The 14,005-nt window shown below is 29.8% G+C and overlaps 1 protein-coding gene across 3 annotated transcripts in view; it reads left to right on the plus strand.

The window, feature by feature from the left end:
* The window catches only part of LOC129918993 (uncharacterized), a 40,120-nt gene that overhangs the window by 14,000 nt on the left and 12,115 nt on the right, over positions 1–14,005 (plus strand). For 2 of the 3 annotated variants that reach the window (XM_055999776.1, XM_055999774.1), the window contains exons 2-3: positions 9,683–9,904; positions 9,972–11,467. In XM_055999776.1, the coding sequence (XP_055855751.1) occupies positions 9,847–9,904; positions 9,972–11,467 (1,554 nt within the window). In that variant the 5' untranslated portion in view covers positions 9,683–9,846. The remainder of the gene's footprint in view (positions 1–9,682; positions 9,905–9,971; positions 11,468–14,005) is intronic. The other variant, XM_055999777.1, reaches the window with a different exon arrangement.

Here is a 14,005-nt window from a genome sequence, read left to right on the forward strand (position 1 = left end):
ATACGTATAGTATAAGGTTATACAAATTAGTCAAAAGAGGATACCCATTTGGATAAGATATTTATCTCTCCCCACATAAATGCTCTCTCTTCTCTATGCTACAGAATTATTTATTTCTTCGTTTACAAGCAACATCAAGAAAGTCGGTCATTATCGTTAATATGTAATGCTGATGGGATTAACATTTATAGTACCCATCACGACAGTTAAGTACTTAAGAGATTAAAAACCATCAAAATCTTATATCTACAAGACTCTCAACAGCATCATAATTTTAGTTTTTTTTTGTGTTGCTTCCTTTTTTTTCTTAATTTCTCGTTAAGAGTAAAAAATTTAATAATAAAATAGAGAAAAAAAAAAACATGGGGTACTTTACAGTTCATATAGGAACAAGGCCAATGATTTTTCTACTTCAGTCAACATGATGTTATTTTATGTTTATGGAAAGTTCAACGTCTCTAGTGTGATTTTATTTAAGAGGTTATAAGTATGGGGTTTTTTTAGTATTTAAATATTTTTTGAATAGGTAAATAAAGTTTAAAGTTAAATTTTACTGAAAAAAAAAATGGAGGTACAAAATATGCGAATTTAAGAGCCAATAAACAATTTTCCTCTAAAAGCAAATGAAGAGGTCTTAAATGTCTACCTTGCGGAACACCAGATTTTTCAATGAAACCTGTTATCTGAATAAATACTTTAAGACTTTATTTCTAGTTGGTGTTTCTTATATGTACCTTTTGATCACACAAAGTCAAAAATCATAGCGACTAAAACCAACATTTAATTCTATCGTATGCAATTCAAATTTTGCCAATAGAAGGTCAGGGAAGTACCTATACATCAATTTTGCCAATTTTTTATTTTTCTCAGAAATTTGTGTGGAAGCCTCTTAAATTTTGTAAGATTATGAAAATTATGAAGTTTTTTTTCCAATATTATATGTTTGTATTTAAAAGTGGTGTATTCAAAATTTATGAGTCAGGAACGGCTTCTAGTTCCTCAAAAGCGTTGAGATTTTGAGTATCTTGTCAACGTTTGAAATACTGGTTTAGCTAAATGCAGGTTGTGAAAAGTAGTACAATGAAAAGATCAATGCATTCCCATAGCAATGTTTAGGGAATCAATTGACTGTTTGATAAAACGCAGACAATTGTCGGATCCTTGAAGTGAACTTTAACTATCTAAAAGTTGGTGGACAGGACAGTATGTTTCAGGTGCATTTGTAAGAAATAATTTTTAAACAATTTTTCCACTGGGCTTAAAAATTCAGATCAACCGTTTAAATATTTAGTGGTTCAGTGTTCCAAAATGTTTTCCTCTGAGATGAATGTACAATTTTTGGCACATTACTCCTAAATCACCCTGTATAACAAAGGTTTGCTCGCCAGATTTTTGCAACTGTTCGAACTATTTTGAATCATTTATGAACGTTGATAGACAATATAAGTCCACAAAAAAATACGAATGGCTGTCATTGGAGCAATTGGAGCAACTCACCTATGGTTTCCTATGTTTTGATTGTCATCCAATTTTATGCAGTTTCGTTGTTCCTCTCAAGGAATGTTTTTGTTCATTTTCAGTCACCAGATGTACACCAATGAATGTTTTTTTTTGTTTAAATTAATAGTGGAGAATTTTATGGTCACGTACTGAAAAATAGAACTTCTTTTACCTGACTAGGGTAAAACCAAAAGGAATGAATGTGTGTGTTATCTGTGGCATCATAGCTTCTAAATTATTTATTAGAATTCGACAAATAAGGTATCATTGGAAGCGCCTTGCTTGTTCACTGGTTATTTGCAATGTGATAATACATGAAATTGGCTTTTGCTCCCTTTTTTAAAGCTAAATGTCATGAACTATTTTCATTGTTTCAACACAATGGTATGAAACTTAAAGTTTAAAAACCTTTGAGGCTGAAGTTGTCATTAAAAATATGTTTTATGTTTTCGTACTTTTCATCTTGTTCAGCCAGCTAATAACACTGTGCAAGTTTTTTCAAAAAATGTTTTGAGACTAGAGCTGTAGCAAATCGTATGTATTTGTTACTAAAATGCGGGTATTTGCTTCAGTAACGAGTAACGAAACTTTACTTTCTAAACAGTATCGTTACTCGCATGTTTCGTTACTGGGTACTGAAGTAACGAAACATACGAGATACGAAACACACGAGTAACGACCCATTCCAATTTCAATACTAAATCATCCGATGTATGAGATACAAAACGAAGTGATACACTCAATTTGTCGCATTTAGCATCTCGTATCGATATCGTTACCGTAGTCGGAATGCTGGAGTTTACTTTTGTCTCGATAAAAACAGTAGTGCCAAGGTATAGTTGAGTTATCGATAATAATTTATACAGGAATATCAAAAGAGACGTTTTAGTATATTCTCTAAGTGGCCGAAATATACCCATGCCGCAACCAATGTCCTTTTTGTTAATGGTCTTGAAATGTAGCTTAAGAATGAACAAAAGTGTTTTGGTTTTTTAAAAAATTTGTTAATTTTCAGTGCAAAATTTTTATTTTGAAGTGTTAATATTCCAAGATCTGCGAGATGTACTTTTGAAATAAAGGTCTCTAAAGAATTGTGATAAGATTACTGAACGGATATAAACAAAAAATTACCAAAGTTTTGTCGAAAAAATAGAAAAAAATAAAAAAAAGTTTCCACGTTTGATTAAAAAAAAAATCAAAAAAAAAAATCAGTATAGCTACCTTCAAACTCTTATAACATGAGAACGTCGCAACTTAAATTAATGTTTATGGCTTTAGATGTAGCTTAGATTATACAAATTGTTTTTGGTTTTTTTCAAAAAAAAAAATTGTTCGCCCTTAACGTATACATCCGGGTACTTATTTTGTCGTTACTTTTACAGCCCTATTTAAGACAAGTGCGCTGTTGAATTTCCCCCCCTATTTTGGACCTGAGAAATCGATTGGCATCATTAGTTTTTCGATTTATCGGTATGACTTCGAACAAAAATTTTTTCGGAAGTTTTTTCAATAATTTTAAGCATTTTGCCCGGTATAAAGTCATTTTTCTTGTTTATTCGGCTCAAACGTTATTTAATGGCGTCAATCGATTTCTCAGGTCCGAAATAGGGGGAAACAGTCAACAGCGCACTTGTCAAAGATTTCGACTTGCACAGTGTAGTAAAATTATAATCCCAAAATAGCAAAATATTCATATTCATTCATACTTAAAACGTTTAGGTTTGATGTAGTTACAACTAATTAATAAGATAGAGTATAGAGATAAATTCCTGAAATTCTGTTTTTTTAGAGGTTTTTAAATTAAAGATATATCTAAAACAATAAACTTTTTTTTAAATTATGTGACTATTTATTTTAAAGCTATAAAATTTCTTTTCCCAATTACCCTTTTTATCCTCTTTGGAATGATTTATTTTGTTTTAAAATAAAAAGCGTGTATTCAAGAAATCATCGTTTTATTTTTTTTTTAATTTTAATCATATCATATCTAATGCCCAACTCCTTCTAGTGGTTCCCAAAAAAAAAATTAACATGTTCAAAGCATGCTAGAATTGTCTTCTGAAGCTTTCTTTATCTTTTTTGTTAGTCACACATGAAGAATTCGGACCTAAGACAAACAATGTTTAGAATTTTAAGCTTAATATTTGTTGCATACCTGCACAGTGCACACCTTCACTTTTCCAGCTCCCCTCCTAAGTACAGAAATTGAAATCATTCCAAAAATGGTAAAAAGGGGTTACAAAGTAATGGACAGCAGCCTACAAATTCCTTATTATTTTGATGCTTAAAAACTTAATGCTTTAATTACATCTTTGATTTTATACTTTAAAAAAACTTAACTTCCGAAACTTTGAAGCCCTCTATCTTTTTTATCAGTTAGTACAAAGCATCAAACTTTAATTTGACTCTACTAAAATTATTTTTGTTTTCATGTCCTAAAAATTTTTCATTTTAAGAAATATAAATTCTGTTTAAATTAAATTTAAACTCGAACTTACTATTATTTTATTTTTTTTTATTTACATTTATAATTAAAATATTATTTTCTTTTCTGATTGACATCTCTTAATACAAAAAAAAAATTAAAATCATTTTAATCAAAACAAAATGACGAAAAAAGAAAATTCCATCTCATTTTCATTTTAATATTATACGTTTAATTTAAATTTCCTCGACAGAAGAAAAAATAATTTTAACTCAGGTACGAACGTACCTATCCCATTTTTAATATTAAAAGTCACATTCAAAAAATTAAATTGACAATTGTACTCTTTTCCCATCGGAAACTTAACCGACATAATCTTTTGTAAAATTAATTGCATAAGTTATACTTCCTTTGACGAAAAAGGATTGCAAAAATAAAATATTAAAAAAAAAAAAAGGAAAAGGAAATAAAAATTGCATGAACTTTATTATAATTGTAAAAACTTTTACTTTTTCATAGTAATTAAACTTCCTCTGGTAGAATGAACCAAAACGAATATTGCCATCAACCTGCACAACCAGGACACAACCATGTTCTTGTATAGTTTGATTTTTATTTTATTTTTTTTTTTATTTTGTGTTGGTAGCCAACCGTAATATTACACACCAAGGGAATATTATGAAATACATTCATAATGCACGAGCGAACCTTTATACCAGGAAAGACACCTCTTTGTAAGGTCAAATTAAGTATTCCTGGCGAGTCATGAAAGGTTGGGGCTTTAAGCACCCAACCGACTGACGATGCCGAGAGAGGTTATGGCCGTCGTAGTCGGTCGTCGTCGTCGGTTTCCGGAACACTATGTAGTATTTGAAGGAATTTTATTTTGTTTACATTTTTACACAGTTTCATAAAAATGAAGTTGAAAGTAGAACTTGCTCTGGAATATTAAAAAAAGAAAGAACCTTGGACGAAGATGATGATGATGATGATGTTGTTTAAACATACTCTCAATTCAGCTCTGAGCTTATTAAATTTTTGAAATTCATTTTCACTCCTAAAAGTTCACCTTAAAGATTTTCAAGGATTTTTTGCTGCTTAATGAGCCCGAACGAGGATTATGTATGTTTTTAGATATCCGAGACATTATTATCGAATTAAGGGACATAATTTCTAAAATCCTGGGATTATTTATAGCACAGGTGGATAATGTAGGTTTGTAACTTTTTGAAAGTCGAATTCATGTCACAAAAAAAAAGAAAAAAAATAAACGTTAGAACGTCGGAAGTTGGCAACCAAACAAACCAGTGGTGAAACTGCCTTCTTTGTATTTCCGTTGCCAAATATTTTTTGATTTTGTCAGAACAAAAAAAAAAACAAGAGAAATTTCTCTGATGTACATTTTGTATTGTTTGTTTTTGTTGTTGTTGTTTTTTTTTTCTTGACCTAGTGAAAATGTTGTTCCTTATATTTTTCCTTTAAAGGGAAAGTTTAAGTAGGTTTTTCATAGTTGAAGTACAGAGAGAGGCACAGTATATGGTGATGGCATGGATTTAAAAATTGTTTTCAAACGAAAGCTGCAAGTAATGCTATCTAATATAAAAACATTTGGCAAATTGTTGTGGTTTTATTTTATTTTTTTTTTTTGTATACGAGTCAGAGTATAAGTATTTCAGAGTAAGCCGATATGTTTTCTTTTGGTTTCTTTTGAGTAAATTGAAAATTTCAAAAGAGCCGTAAAGTATTGTGTAGGTGGTATATATTTATGTATATGTGTATAGGTTTTTATAGAGAACTTGTAGATGAATTATTGTTTTTGAAATTAAAACAAACAAGGCAATTGATTCAAAGTTTTTTTTTTCTTGTTTTTGTTTTTGTTTACTTAAACTTTTCGGATAGATACCGCAGTTTCTTGCAAAGTTTTGTTCAAATTAAAAATCAATTCTTTAAATTTTATACACTAGTTGACGATGATGAGGAAATTGCATGAGAAAATCAATATTTTCAATATTTATATTATATTCCTACAAAATTGATTGAATATATTGTGTCATTTTAATGAATTTAAATTTCTTTTTCATTTTTCCTGCCACAAAAATAGTATTTTTGTATTTCATAATCAAAAATCACGTTTTGATTTTTGTTGCTCTCTCAGTTTTGTAATCAGAGGAAACAATTTGTGACATATACTATACATTAGGGTGGGTCAAAAAAAATCGAAATTCGTTTTTTCGATTTTGTATTCCGAAAAATCGATTGCTAGACACCTCTAGAATATACACACCAAATATGAGCTTTTTATATTAATGGGAAGATCCTCCGCTTCGCAATTTTCCATTTTTACATCAAGCTTCTACGAAAAAAAAATCATTTTTTTATTAATTGACTTTTTACCAAATTTGTTTACATATTTTTGTAGGAAATTGAACGCTCTAGAAAAAAGGCCTTATTTACTTTTTTCAATTATCTAACCGTTTAGTAGATATTTGAGGTCCAAAAATCGAGAAAATCTTTAAAAATTCGTTTTTTAACAAATTGAAAAATTATAATAACCAAACGCGCATGACATATTCTTGTAGGAAACAGATTGCTGCACAAAAAAAGTCTAATTAACTTTTTTCATTAATCTAACCATTCTAAAGATATTCGAGGTCAAAGTTAAAAAAAAATTATAAAAACAATTTTTATATAAGAGCTCATATTTGGTGTGTGTATTTTAGAGGTGTCTAGCAATCGAATTTTCGGAGTACAAAATCGAAAAAAAACGAATTTCGATTTTTTTGACCCACCCTATTATACATACTATAGTAAAATATACCAGAAATAAGTTAAATTATCCAGAAATAAGGTTAAAAATACAAAAATTAATGTTATCCCTGCATTTTTCTACGATATGTTGTAGTAGAATATGCGAAAAAAGTAGACGATATTCTATGTCTGTCTGTCTGTCAATATTTTCAACTCAAAGCACTAAAATGATTTCCATCAAACTTGGTTTTTGGTTGAATTCTTGAACTTGCCATTTGACCAAAATGGAAAAGGATTTTTTTTTCAAAAACGACTCTTATTATTTTGATCAAAATAATAATACGTACAATGCCACAATTAAGGTCCTATTTTAAATTTAAAAAATATTTCTTTGAACCTGAATTAATTTCTTGATTTTATTTGATATTAAAGCAAACATTTAAATTGAAAGATTTAAAAACATCCCACTTGTAGAAAAGTGGACTTGATCCATTTATTATTCTGATCGCCTCATACAGTGGTGGAAAAATAAATTAGAAACACGCTCTTTCTTTTCAAAATGTTTGTATGTTCTTAATATGAATAAAAAATATTAGAAATATTTTTTAACAGAGGTATTTGAAGAGCTTAATGTTTTACTAAGGATCTCCTCTTTATTGCACCTTTTTTTTCTAAAATATAAGGGGTTGGTGTGTCAGGAATATTGTTAAGGACGTTTTATTATTTTTTTGGAACATGTGGCATTTTTCGAGGACTGCAACCACATTAACCAACTAATAGAAATTAGTTGGTGATAGTCCTTTTTATTAATTGTACGTTTAATTAATTGACCAAGTTTGGCAAATGTAAATTGCTAAAAATCAAAAACAGGATATTTCTTAGTAATTTTTCCTCAGTGTTTCTAATTATATTTCCACACAAAATTGGACTATATTTTAGATTTTTTGCAATATTTTACTTTTGTTGGATAAATTCTAAAATTTTTTTCTTAAAATGTTACAAGGATTATATCATCACTTGTGTTTGCTGAAAATTTGTTAAATATTTTGTATTTATAGTAAGAAACAAATATCATTTTGTAAATAAAGGAGGATGTTTCTAATTATTTTGCCACCAGCCTGTGGCCACAAGCCTTAACTGCCTAATTCGAGATAGGAAAACGATGAATTAACGATTTTATATTGCCTCCCTAGGGTAAACCTGCACTCGCATAATTTATTTGATACAAAAAAATATTAGGGCAAAACAACCTTAGTCGAGTTAAGAAAAATTTCAGCTGATAGTGCAGCAAATTAATAAATGGCAAGCATTTTAGTGAGACGATCTCTAAAAAATCCAATCTCGACTTAGGCGGTTAACGCTTGTGGCCACAGGTATATCCACATGAAGAAATATGGATTTTAATCATACTTCTAAAACCTATTTTAGAGCTATTTACAAAGTTTATTTATGTATCTCCTTTTTTGTATTATGCTTTTAGAAGAGCTGAAAACGTTGTAATAAATAATTTTAGTTTTGTTCAGATATGTTTTCTTTTTTAAGTTAAATATCAGTTGGATTTAGAGGTCTTTACTGCATACTCAGTTAAAAAAAAAAAAGAAAATTGATTTTATTCCCTTTGAAAAGTCACTCCTCCAACCAACATTGAGTTCATAAAAGTAAATTCACAAAAAAAGTGAATTCGTTCCTGACAAAAAAACATTAACAGTTCTAAAAATTCAGTTAAATTTTCCAACAGACGGTACTTGATTGAATAAAATCCCAAATATCAATCAGAAATTATTGTATTTCGTGTGAACACTTCGAATTATGAGAAACAGGATTCAAGAGAGTTTTTTTTAAATATCATGGATTACATTAATCGATCCTGCATTGGAGTCCATGTTTTTATATTACATTAAAATTTATTTTGCAAAATTTACCAACACAAATCAATCAAGTTTAAGAATGAACGAATTGTGGGTCACCATGGTGTATGCGTAACATTTTTTTTTATATAGAAAAACTTAAAGAGTATAATATAGTAATAGTTACTATACATTGGTCAAATAATCTATACAAACGATGTTTATGTTAATGTTCTTATGTTCTGGCCATTAAAATTCTTACATTTAAACCGTAAGTTTGCTGTTGAAAGGGAACTCAAATTCTCAGATATGTACGAACGAAGTACAACGAAATCAAAAGGGAACAAATTTCGTTATGCTCTTCGTTTCAAAGTGCACAGTTTGACAAACAAAATTCTTACCTGTACTAGAATATTTGCAGAGTTTTAGACATTTAACACTCACATTTTACTTTCCCTAAATTTTTTTTTTATTTATTTTATTTAAAAAATTGTTTTCTAAGTTTTTTACTTTTATTTGATTTTTTTTTTGTTTTTTTATATCTCGCTATAAAGTGTACCTCGACCTCCCATTCAAATTTTTCAATTCAAACCAAACGATTTTGATTAAACTTTGCAGACGTAATATTCAAAGCGATTGCAATATAACTGCATTTTAATTTTTTCCAAAAAGGTAAAATACAAATTTTTTTTCACTTAACAGAATTTTCATTAAACAAAATTTGAACTGCAAGAGCAAGAGTACTTGCGACCCCAGTCGTGCATTTTATATCATTAGTATCTTAGATATCTACTAGATTTCTTTCAACAGCGTACTAAGTTGTAAAGTTCTAAAATCGTAAATTGACTCTAAAAAATTTAAGCCTCAATTTTGTAACAGTGTTTTTAAATTTTTCTGAGTAGCTCTCAGATTTTTTTTTCAATATTGGTTCTTTCACAAAGAGTCTTATACACAAGCTCTAAAAAAAGCCAACTTAATTTCACCTTATAAAAATTCTTTTAAACCATTGGAAAAAGGTTCAGATTTTTAAATGTTGTATTTTATAGTTTTTTTTTTTTTTCTGAAAATTTATCTCAAGATTCTGCTTATTGAATTATAAACTTTTATTAAAAATCATGAATCCATTATTATATCTATTCTAATTTTTCCTTTTTTTTTTCAGCCCATTAATATTTCACAAAGAGAACGAAAACAAAATCAAATGACAAGTACTTAAATTCGGAGTAATTAAACACAAAAATTCAATTCATAGAGTTGTGCAAAAGGAAACGTGAAACGTTCCATCAACGGTTTAAATTAACCAAACCATTTGGAAGTTATGACGTCATGAGACCAACATTTGATCGACGCCTCTGGATATTACTGTTCCTTATTTCATTGCAATGTAAGTTTTCTATCAATATTATCTATATCCTATTGTTGGGCGCCATTTTAAAACTATATTTTTTTAGGCTTACAAACAACAAATCAACAAAACATTATCAAAATTCTGAAACAACAGTATTTGCAGTCAGAAGTTCCTGCACATCAATTGTCAAATGCAACAAGTGCAACAACACAAAACGACCAAGATCACTTTGTCGTATCAAATGTATTAGATGATATTAATAAAAAGAAAATTAATAACAACAAACAAATATCATTGTCAAATACAAGTATTAAACAAAACTCATGTGCCAATTGCTTAAGAGCCAAAACATCCAAATCCAAACATCAGCACGGGAATCACATCAAGCATTCACGTCTCGATGATCAACATCGCAAATCAAAGAATCCCTTACCGCTGCTGTTGCTTCCATTTAATTCACTTAGTAATACGACGACTTATTCGTCATCTCACATTTCTATGTCAATGTCATCTTTATCATCATCCTCAGCTAACCCATCCTTACTTAAAAATTATAATAATAATAAAATTGGAAAAATTTCCTTTGTGACAACAACTACTAGCGGATTGCAAAATGAATTTCTGCAATCATATTTATCTCAACAAGGGCCAACCATCACCACCGATGAAATAGCAGCTCAAAAACTCTCAAAATATAATCAAAATCAACAACAACAACAAAAACAAAAACAACGCCAAATAAAACATCGAAGAGCCAAGCGTGAAACTGATAATAATTCGCTTGATCTGCTGCTGTCGAGTAGAGGAGGAGGAGGCAGTGAGCTTAGCAGTAGCGAGGAATTCCCAATAGATGGCATTAATAACATTAACAAATTACTCAGCTCAAGTAATATTAGAAAAAGTGATATTAGATTAAACAAAACAAACATAGATTTATCAACTTCGTCTTCTTCTTCGTCAACGTCTTCTCTATCTTCATCATTATCATCATCAAAATCTGCATCTGAATCTTCATATTTAGCTACCGATGCTGATGCTGATACAAACAATCCCGTTCCAACCTTACTCTATTCCCTAAATTATCTTCCGCAAGAATCTTTATCATCGGCATCATTTGAAGATGTCCGAACTCCTAGCAGTAGCAAAAGAAATAGTAGAAGTAAGAGTAAAATAATTAATAATAATAATAATAATAATATCCTGCCAATGGCAGCTCCATTGCAAATGGACACAGCCAACAACAATTACAGTGATAGTAATAGTAGATCGAAGCTGAAAGGATTTCAGTCTTTTAAAAATAAAAATGAACCGATAATTATAATTGACGATGTCGAAGAATTCGACAGTGGTAGAGGTTATAGCAGTGCTGCTGATAGAGATGATATCTCGCTGAGCAATCCAAATGGGAGTGATGAAAAAAGTGAATACTATTCGAATGGGAAGCCAATTGCAATGCCATTGCGACCTATTATTCATCCTTTTGATGAGGATCACGATGAAGAAATGTCAGTGGTTTATGCTGAACAGCATACGGAGGTACGCTTGATTTGTGAAGTCGATCTGGATATTGTCAGTAGTTCGTGGTATAAAAATGGATTGGTAAGTTTTAATATTAATTTGTATAAAAACGGTGAAAAGAATTTGTTTCAGAAAATTTGTTGTTAATATTGTGATCCTTAAAAACGTTAAAATTGTCACTTAATAACCATTATTATTTTCATAAAGTTTAGTATTTTCTAACAGTTTTCCATTAGTGCGCTATTTAAATTTTTTGAACGCAGAAACGAATTTTGTCTCCGAAAAAATGTGAATTTAGACTACAAAGTAACGAAATGTAAATGTGCATTTTGGACGTTGCACAGTGTGGCCGATGGTAGGAAAAGTTGGCAAAAATTATTTTTCTTCGTTTCTAAGTTTGTTATGGGTAAAAATACTATATTAAAGCACAAAACTGAGACAACTTTTGTGATTCTATGAAAAATTATCAAAAACGCACATTATAAGGACATAAGTATCTGTTACCTTTAATTTTGAAGTTGTTTGAGAAAGAAAATTGTTATTTATTTGTTCAATACTTAGATTTTACTGTTTTTTTTTTTTTTTAAATAAGATTATTCTTAAAAATAGATTTTAGACCTGACTCAACGGTTTAGTCATAACAAAATCTTCTTAATGAAAAAATACACCGGTCAACAAAATTCAACTTTTTTTGTCCGAAGAACCAAAACATACTTTTCTGAAAGATTTAGGGATGCTGAACTCGAATCCACGAAAGAAATATTCTATTAGCTTCCGTTTTTTGAAATATTACCGTTATAAAATGCAAAAAAACACGTTATTTTGAATGTTTATGAGGTTATGGTAAAAAAGTGTGGTAATTTCTTTAAGCATAGTTTGACGCGGTCATCTTCTTCAGAGAACCGTTTCAAATTTTCCGATATTTTTTCATGTATGAGATATCTCAAGCTGCGCCTGCGTCTCCATTGTGTAGATCAACACTATTTCCTTAAATTTTTAGCCACAATGCTAACCGTACACACTTTCAGTTTTGGCTAATAGAATAATTCTGACAATGGATACGAGTTCAGAATTTCTAACACCTTCAGAAAAGTAAAATTCTGTTGAACTGTATTGTCAGTACTTCCGGAATCTGAGAAATATATACAAAAAAATCGTTATTTTTAGATAACTTCACATAGTGTTTACTCAAAAAGGGGCAAACATGGGCACCACTTTTTTAATTGACACGAAAGACGACACTCTCAACAATAAAGGGACACCAAAAACAAAGCGCCACTTCACACCTTTGTGAACTTTTTCTTAACGAGTTTGTATGACGCACACAAAAAACGAATGATTTTAAAGACACCGAATTCGAATAATTTTTTCAAACAAACTAGACACTCATAATTCAAAAGAGGAATGAGAATCGAAAGCTTCCCTTTTGCTTGTAATTCCATATTTATTTCAAATTTTTATCTTTTGATTTAACGAAATAGCACTTAAAACTTGAAACACAGACGGGAGCTAGAAAAAGGTAAATAACGAATAATTTCGTCAATGGCGACATTTTAAAGTGTAGTTACTCACCGCGTTAGACTTAAATGGAATTAAAACCGGTTTTGTGTAGCTTATTAATCCCTTTATTAAAGTAAATTTGTATTTGGCAGTTCGGTACAATTTGAAAATAGCTATTTTTGCCAGCTTTTGATACCATTGGCCACACTGTGCGTTGGATGAAATCAAAATCAAATGAAAGAACTATAACTTTAAAAAACTTAATTTGTGTGATGATCTGTTACTTTCGTTGTGTTTGAATATCGACCAATAGAACTCAAAATCTTATAAGCTTCTTAAACAATTTCTAAATTTATATGTATTGATAGTTTTCACATGATTCAAGCTATTGATATAAAAACTTAAGTTCGAAATTGTTAGAAATAGCTTATATTTTAAGTAATATTGGTCGTATATTCATGATATACTACGTTTCCAGACTCACGGAAATGACAGAGCAACATATTTTGCACTTGAAATACACTTTAAAGTTATAATAGGTATTGAGAAAATTTAAAGTTTTTAATGGACAAGTGCATTTTACCCTTTTATTTTGTACATGGCATAAGGATAATATAGGTATGTAAGACTATTTCAAAATGGAAAAATTGAAAATCTACAAACAATACAAAAGACTGACATTCATGGAAATTTCATCAGATAACAAGCTTTGCCCCAACACGGAGAAAAAAGGAGCACCTTAACATTAGATGATCCCCACTTTAAATCCCACTTAACAATTCGATCTCCGCTTAAATTCTGTTAAATTTAAAATTAACTTCATTTCAATTTGAATTTTCATCTTAAAATACCAACTATTTCCAATAGTCAGATAGGCTGATGTTAAAGCACTCACGTAGTGACCTAACAGTTGTAAGATTAGATTTTTAATTAAAATGTTTTGACATAAAAATAAGATGATTTTCCTCATCCACATTCAAGAAATCAAGAAGATTTGTCTGCTGTATTTTAAACGAAATTCATCTCGGCAAAAAACCATGCCAAAAACCGTTAAATTAAATACAGAATTCGCTGGTTTTTAATGTGCTCTTTGTTTTCCGTGAAGGCAAAAACCAACTT

Source organism: Episyrphus balteatus, chromosome 4 (assembly GCF_945859705.1).
Source record: "Episyrphus balteatus chromosome 4, idEpiBalt1.1, whole genome shotgun sequence".
In the NCBI taxonomy this organism is placed as follows: Eukaryota; Metazoa; Arthropoda; class Insecta; order Diptera; family Syrphidae; genus Episyrphus; species Episyrphus balteatus.